This window comes from Sinocyclocheilus anshuiensis, unplaced genomic scaffold, assembly GCF_001515605.1.
Source record: "Sinocyclocheilus anshuiensis isolate Anshui unplaced genomic scaffold, SAMN03320099.WGS_v1.1 scaffold1406, whole genome shotgun sequence".
Lineage (NCBI taxonomy): Eukaryota > Metazoa > Chordata > Actinopteri > Cypriniformes > Cyprinidae > Sinocyclocheilus > Sinocyclocheilus anshuiensis.
In genome coordinates, this window is record NW_015557146.1 from 467,271 (window position 1) to 476,260 (window position 8,990).

Here is an 8,990-nt window from a genome sequence, read left to right on the forward strand (position 1 = left end):
TCACTGGCAGGAAGGGCTTTCCTCATGTGGCCGAACAGACTGCCGCTTGGGGCACAAAATCTTGGCGAAGGCCCGGCGAAAGCTGCTGTGGCAAAGCGGGTAGAGGAAAGGGTTGATGGCCGAGTTGAGCCAAAGGAGCCAAAAAGTGACTTCGTACCAATGATGTTCCACACAGCTACCGCTGCAGGCCGCCCGTATGATCATAAGGAGAGTGTACGGTGCCCAACACACCCCAAAAACGCACACTATGACTGCCAAGGACTTGGCAATCTTCTTATCTCTTGAGAGACGCGCGTGTCCTCCGCTTCTGCATGGGGCGCATGGATTTGATGCCTCCTGCGCTCGTATTATGCGCGTCCTTACCCAACCGCTGAGCAACCCTCGCTTTTTAATGGTCGTCTTCATTGTCAAAGACACGGAGTGGGTGCTGCTGGGATCGCCGCTGGACGACGGCGAAACCTCCTCATCGTCTTTGATCAAGGCCGAAACGGTCGCTGGCTCGCTAGAGGACACTTTGCGCGTTTTGACGAAGAAAACGGACGAGGCCTGTCCATCGATGACCCTCCAGCCGTCCTCCTTCTCGGCCTCCACATGCGCCATGCGACTCCGGTTCCGTCGCTGGATGTTGAGATAGATGCTGAAGTTGAAGAAGGCCACGGAGATGAACGGAGAGAAGAACTCGAAGGTAGACGCGGAGAGCAGGAAGTACCAGGTGCAGTAGAACTCAGCGAAACATTCGTCCTCCGGAACAATGCTTTCTCCCACCATCAGTTCCCAGAAGATGATGGCTGGTCCGTAGAGGAGGAATGCCAAAACCCACACCGCCAACATCTTGACCACTGCCAGACGAGTGACGCCCTGCTGGGCCCGGTACCTCACCTATGGAATAAGACGAAAGATTAAAGTCAAACGAGAGAGACACATAAAATAGCCATAGTTCAGAGTTATAAATTGGTATGGGAGTGATCCCTTGCAGCTATCGCACTCAATAAAGTCTATGCACACTCAGTGTGACTGCCTCTTCTTCTACATGATTTATTCAATTCACAGCCTAGGATTCAGAGCACTGCGAGGAAAAAGAACCAATTTCTGTACTGCAGAACTGATCGGTTATACTGTGAGCTAATGATTTGGACCAATTCGACTAATGTGGCTATTATAAGTTAATCAGTGTGTCCGATTAATCTGATGACATGAAAATACAATTTACATTTAATAAAAGATCAAGACATGTGACTAAATCACTTTACACCATGAATACCATTTTTTCCCTACCTTTTTTTAGACACAACTTCCTGTGGATCTGTTTCAAAACCTAGCAAGCTGCCTTTCTCTAAAGTGACGTGACATGTGGCCAAGTATGGTGACCCATACTAGGAATTAGTGCTCTGCATTTAACCCATCCAAAGTGCACACACACAGCAGTGAACACACACACACCCGGAGCAGTGGGCAGCCATTTTTTGCTGAGGCCCCCGGGGAGCAGTTGGGGGTTCGGTGCCTTGCTCAAGGGCACCTCAGTCGTGGTATTGAAGGTAGGAGAGAGCGCTGTACAATCACTCCCCCCACCTACAATCCCTGCCGGTACGAGACTCGAACCCACAACCTTTGGGTTACAAGTCCGACTCTCTAACCATTAGGCCACGACTTCCTCATATTTGATTCATCAGGCATTTATGGCTCATATAGTCTGATATAGTGAGAATATGGGGGGAAAAAATGTACAATTATCAAAAATATGCAACCTACTGCAGATGCTGATATTTATATGATAAAATTCATATGAGTGTAATTGTAAATCAATGAGATCTTTATAACAGTACAGCAGATACTTACATAAAATGATATAAATATTAGTTGTCACTCTATATCTCCAATAATGTCTCAGTAAGATGAGATTTAATGATCCAAACACATAATGCAATGCAATCCAATGATGATTGAGAGATGAAGAAATAAACATTCCTCAAAAGATGTGATATGTTTTGGAGGCTTGGGAAGATTATTCCTCCACTGAGAAACAGTGAAAGTAAAGCAAACGTTTCTCAAAAGATCCTGATGATAAGATTTGAGACTCGCTGATTTTTCTAAAATATGATTGATGGAGAATCAAGTAAAGCCGAGCTGCTTCAGTCCAGTAAGTGTTAATATGAAAATATTACTACATTGATTCTGACGTTTACTTGATAAAAATTAGTAAAGATTTGAGAGCAAAAAGACACTTGATGTACGAGCTGAAGGTGGACTAGAGTCCAGGCTGAAACACTTTTCATTTCAGTAATTTAAAATGAGAAAATTGGAAAGATGACAACCAGAGAAAGGAATCATCTATTCGAAAAAGTCAGGAGCCCTCAAGGGTGTTTTCTTGTTATGAACTAATGCCATTCAGCCTTGAAATTACAGCAAATAATAGTCTTTAGGGAGTGAGGAATATGTCGGTAACTACCTCAGACAAACATAACGGTATTTCACACCTTCTAAAGCCCTTGAACTGGATTCTGGGACACTGGAGATGGTGAAGTTTTGTTGACATAATGCCCATTTCAGTTTTGATGTGCCGCCCGATCGAAAAGCACTACTGCTTTAATAGAGGAGAAGCTTTTTTTTTTTCATTATTATTAGTAAGTTTTGTTGCATTGTGACATCGTTTTCATGTAAACACATTTATCAATTGACTTTGGATTGCTGTAATACTTAAATAATATACCATTATGTATAAATACATGTTTTTTCACATTAATAAGGAGAATACATTTTTCATTATAATAATGAACATTTGAGATGTTAAATTCCATGAAAATGTCAGTTAAAAAATCTTCTAAAAATGTTCTAAAAATTGTTTTTATTTTATTTTACACGTAACCATTTAATTATTAACAATAATTGATTATTTTGCAATGACATATGACTGAGACAGCTTGACCAACAAATCTGCACAAAATAATCATATTCAATAGTACTTATGAGAAAATATATCATATGTTGACCTCAAAGGTTGGGGATTGTTGTTATGTTAATCCCCATGCATTACATACTCTGGAAAAACACTACCTTTCCTGAACCTTATTCTGTACAGAACATACTTAAGGAAAGAACCATCTCTGATTTAAATAATTCACCACCAAGGAGAATAATTAAAGCCAGACATGCTTGTCAAATGCCACTGATACTATCACATAAACCTCTACTTTCAATTACTGACAAGACTTTTTGAAATGACATTTGAGGTTTGAAAAGCATTTAACTTTGTCATTTATGACGGATGACGGATCGTTACTCTTTCAAAAGCAATCTCAGATAAAGCCCATAGACGTGTTGTCAACAGGAAGTAACGACATTAAACCATGAGTACTTCAGAAGAGCTGGATAAGACATGTATTCGCAAAATATGCAAATTCTAATACATTATGCATGAAGCCACGGCGGAATAAACTGCTGAGATGTCGTTGCATAATCTATTAAAAGTTATGCTCCAGACATTCAGTCACAAGCAGCTAAATTACCTTTCAACACATCTGCAAGATCTTGTAAATTTGTTATTGTAGCGCATATCTATGCCTTAATGTTTCTTAACAATTTTGATACTATATTTTCCACAGGAAATCAATATTTGCGTTTCATAATTCGCCCAAACCCTGCTCTGGAAAGTCAAAAGCTGTTTAAGGACTGGGAAATGGGCTTTAACGCCATTTTACCGCTCAGCGCATTCGTCTTTCACAGTAAGGCATCGTTCCCATGTTTTCTGAGCTTATTTTGCTCAACAGTTTAGTTGAATGTGAAGAGAGGTTATTTAAGGACCTCAAGAACCCAAATTCAACATCGTTTCGCTGTTTGCAATGGAGATAAATGCACACACTGAATGGAAAAAAATACTGAACTTCCTTCCCCTTCCTTCCTTTTATGATTTCACCAGAAGAGCTGGTGTGCAGCCATGTGGTTGTCAAAGCTGACAGCCACTTCAGATCCAGCTACTTTAAAACTGTACAAGCAACTCATGATTTAAAGTAGTTAATCGATGGGCAGCTACTCCTTAAAAACCAGTTCGATACACAACAAGCTACGAACAAAAAGCAGACAAGTACATTAAAGCAATTCAAACGGGTGATATTTTCCAAATATATAACTTTAAGACTATATAATTAACAATTTAATCAGAGCAGTATTTATCTCGCTCAAAAACGATGGATTTGAATGAATGAATCTTGATTAAAGTGACAGCATTAAACTTGGACAGATAAATTTACACTTTTACATCCGAATGAACCGATTCACTATAACGTCTTGCCAGTGCTATATCTGAGAGAGATAGAAGCGCATATTTGATTACTTCCTCAAATTACGGACATAAAATAGTGACTTTGGATAAAGTAGCTTGGTACTGAAAAAGATAGTTAAGTTAGTAGCATGTCTGCTTTCGGTTTTACTCTTCAACCCAGGCGAAAAAAGTGCACTAAAATACACTTAAGCTAATCTTAAGAACATCTAAGTGTACTCAACTGTGCTATTTTGAGACACCATGAATATGAACTAAAATGCGCTTTTAACATACTATCTCTGTATTAAAAATGTATTTAGTTACCACTTGAACCCATCTTTTGAATATACTCATCATAAACACTTCTGTATATTTGGTGTACTATATCTTACTACACTTAAAATCAATTAGTGCATTTATATTAATTATACTTAAGTACCACAGTTGGGAAAATGTACTTATAACTAGTACATTAGTAATATATTTTTAATAAAATCTGTTTAATTTAAACGTATGATTACTATATAAAAGTCTACTAAGATGAACCATTTTTAAAGCGTTCAGAGCACACTTAAGAAATACACTAATAAAACTCTTATTAAACTAAAATTTTTGCAGTAGTATACTTTATTTCAATGCACTAAAAATCTATTTAAATATCAGTGGTATTTAGTATACTTTTTCAAGTGTACTGAAGTACTACTGAAGTAGAAATATACTTTTAATTAGTGTATAGTGTATAACTTTCACAATTTTATTTAGCACAAATGTACTTGCTTGTACTTAAGTATTGTTTAGTGCATTCAAGTATACTTTATTTTTACCTGGGTAAACCACAGAGACACATATATGTGGTTTCCTTACAGTAGCCATTTTGGTGGGTAGGTGCCTATTTTAGACATGACTTTTACCGTGTGGTTTTCATCAGAGGCCTCTCTGGATGTAAAGGTCAGGAGAGGGGGCAGCCTTGTTATAGTCGCTCCCCGTGAATCATTACAGCCCCACGGAATCACTGGGCAGCTGCCTGCATGTCCAAAATAGCTGTCTGTAGCATGCCAGTCATAAACCAGAATTCAGTCAAGCCATTAGAACGACTGAGAGGGACACTTAAAAAACACTTATGCAACAATACAGCGGTGCAGTGCAATACAGGACCTGTACTTCCTGTACTTTTTACATTCATTACAAAACAAACCCATCTTCTAGTGAGCTACCCATGTAGGAAGCAGTTTAAGGCACTGTCTGTACACTTCTTACGCAAAAGATAGGAAGCATAATTATACTGCAATGAATCGGCCAAATTCTATGGCAGCCTTTCATAAACTCTTAAAAATAAAGGCTCTTTATTGGCATCAGTGGTTCCATGAAGAATCTTTAAAGGGTTAGTTCACCCAAAAATTAAAATTCTGTCATTAATTACTCGTCCTCATGTCGTTCCAAACCAATAAGACCTTCATTCATCTTTGGAACACAAATCAAGATATTTTTGATGAAATTGTTTTTGATGAGATCTGAGAGCTTTCTGACCCTGCACAGACAACAAGGGAACTACTACATTCAAGGCCCAGAAAGGTAGTAAGAACATCGTTAAAATAGTCCATGTGACATCAGTGGTTCAACCGTAATTTTATGAAGCTACAAGAATACTTTTATTCGCAAAAAAAACCCAAAAATGATGACTTTATTCAACGATTTGTTCTCTTCCGGGTTCTCTTGCTGTCTATGGAGGGTTAGAAAGCTATCGGATTTCATCAAAAATATCTTAATTTGTTTTCTGCAGATAAACGAAGGTCTTATGGGTTTGGAACGACATGAGGGTGAGTAATTAATGACAGAATTTTCATTTTTGAGTGAACTATCCCTTTAACATCAATGGAAACATTCCATTCCACAAAAGCTTCTTTAGATGATTCAAATGTTCTTTACTCTAAGAAAGAATTGCTCTTTTAAGAACTGTTCACTGAAAGGTTCTTTGGAGAACCTAAAGTGGATCTTTTATGGCATTGCTGTGAAAACCTTCCTTTGCAACCTTTATTTTGAAGTGTATATACTCTAAAACGTTCAAACTTGGTCATTTATGAGGTTCATTTCAGTTGGGATGAAGACAGCAAGGCAGCTCAACTGGTTTTGGAACTAAGCCCAAGTTTGGATTTTTAATAACCTACTGGTCTTAAGGTTGACTCACTATGAAGTATGAAAATAAATTGATGATGCCGTCCGTGACTAACATAGCGGATATTTGCAGTAAATTGCACTGAAAAATTCATGACCATAGAGCTGTTGAACGCTGGATCCACAGAGGATGCGAGCTTCATTCGTCTGGTGGGCCGCTCTTATCTAATATCTGTCGCCGGGGCAGCAAGTCATTCGCTTATTATTCATCTGATTGCAATAACACTGTCTTCAGCTTCTTGTGGGATTTGTGAACAACTCATTTGTTTCAGACAAAAGTGAAATGCGCAGTGCATCATCTGAGGCACCAAGCGAAAACTTGGTTTGTATGCGTTTGTGGGAGACAACAATTGGAATATTTGAAGAACATAAAATGTTTCTGACATTATGGACAAAAAAAAAGGGTTGCAAACACTGAATATTGCAATTGCTTACAAGTTTTGCTTTGTGTCTCAGATGATGTACTGCAAATTTCTCTTTGAAACAAATGAGATGTTTACACAACTCACAAAGGAATTGATTGTGGATTGAGAAATGTTTGTGTAAGGCAGGTGGTTGGAGAGCAGAGGTTGGTTTATTTTTGGTCTATTTTGATGAAAAACTACTAAGATTTTGTCTATGGAAGAACAGATATGCCAGAATGCATTGTGTTGAGACAACATAAACCCCGTATGGTGGACGAAGAAAGAAAAATGTCACCCTTTAATATATAGTTCAGTCATGAAACTCTAGATGGCGCATTCTGACGGGGTGTTAACGTAACTGATGATATTCAGAGAGTTAAATGACTTGGCACAAGCTGATTGGTTCATGCTGCATATACAGCCAATGAGCTTACTACCTTGCGTTTATATGGTTGGCTAGCATTCACTTGAGATTCCTGCAGTGCGCTTTCAGAGTTCTCTGAAACCCTCCACCTTCCCCAGCTCCACCTGTATAGATCTGCTACGGGGTTATTTTATATGCTATTTGTGCAGCAGCAGCATGTCTTAAATACTCACGGCACCGTATCGCCATATGCATTGGCAGTAGCAAGTTCCTGTACTTGCTTGCAGCAGCAGCAATAATCTACAACTACAGCAATAACCAACAGCAGCAGCAATTCAGCAGCAGCGTAGCAGATCTGTTCCGCCAAGACCAAATACATTAACATTGTCATATCCATCACCATGCTAAAATCTTCCGAGAGTTGTCATGATTGAAATATATTTAATGCAATACTGAAGAGTCCTGATAAAAATAGTCCAATCTAATCTAACGTCTGGAGCTCAACAACGCTGCACTTTCAATTTCTGGAAAGCAGTAGCCAGTACAATAACATTTCTTATTTTGTGCTCCACTGAAAACATAACATGCAAGTTTGGACTGGCATTTACTGACTATTACTTTAAGTAGACTGATTGGATGTTGATACTTACAGCTCGGGTAACGGACAGGAAGCGATCGTAGCTGATTAAGACGATACTGAAGACGGAAGCCGTGCACAACAAGTAGTCCATCACAAGCCACAGCTTGCAGAGTCCACGGCCCAGCATCCACCTGCCCGTCAAGATATAGGGCATATAGACCGGGATGCAAAAAGCCCCTGGAAAGAGAGAGACACATCACATTTTACTGTATTATATACAGCCCTCGGCTGGTATCAATGGCCACACGCTTCTCCTGGACCGGATATAATAGGCCCTTCAGAGCACAAAATCAATGGATCATGTCACGAAGGAGTCGCTTCACAATGTGACCGATAAACCTGAGCTATTATCAAAAAGCCATCGAGCTGCAAAGAGAACGGTGACTGCTTTCTGAACTCTCTACCTCTTTCTCTTGCTTTTCCGCACCTAGAAGCATCAAGAGAAAGCTTTTACACAAAGCCATACAAAACAGCAATCTCATCACTGCCTAGTCCTTGAAGGACGCTGAGATTTCACATCTATCATACTGTCAAATACACAGCCATGGCTCTATTATTTAGAGCTTTTGAGCTAGTTGGCATCTGAGGAAAAAAAGCAGCGCTTTGTTGCACTTTGTTTATCTAAACTACGTGGGCACGTTTTCAGGTAGAGCGCCACCTCCTATCTCTCAAACCAAGTTGTTTTATTTTATTTTTTCAAAGAACTTCCACTGAGCACTACATCGGCTGAGCACTAATGTCTGTGAGCCGCAAATAAACACTTAAGCAGGCAGAGAGGGTTTGGTGAATAGACCACGAGGCCGCGCGGATCTTGAAATGAACCGCAGATAGGATCTCGTTTCTTAATGCACTCTTAATCCAAGCCAATAATTTATGGTTTAATAATTTAATTTATTACAGAGCAGCAGAGAACTAAAGGTCTCTGTCTTGGTACTGCAGATGGATGGATGTAATCATTCCTTTTTACACCTCAGAACCTGCTTTGCTAAAAAAAGCATGACAAGAATATGGTCTAAAAATAAAAGACAAAATGTATGGCTCATTGGGAAATTTGAGTCTTCGTCCATATAGTGGATGAAGCAAGAAAAGCGTCACCTGTTAAAGGGGTCATATGATGCGATTTCAAGTTTTCCTTTATCTTTGGAGTGTTACAAG

The 8,990-nt window shown here is 39.2% G+C and overlaps 1 protein-coding gene across 1 annotated transcript in view; it reads right to left on the reverse strand.

Annotated features, from left to right (window-relative positions):
* Positions 1-8,990, reverse strand: part of LOC107678092 (histamine H3 receptor) — a 12,413-nt gene continuing 3,423 nt past the window's right edge. Inside the window, exons 2-3 of the mRNA XM_016473213.1 lie at positions 7,846-8,012; positions 1-879 (exon numbers count right to left, since the gene is read on the reverse strand). Of these exons, the coding sequence (XP_016328699.1) occupies positions 1-879; positions 7,846-8,012 (1,046 nt within the window). The remainder of the gene's footprint in view (positions 880-7,845; positions 8,013-8,990) is intronic.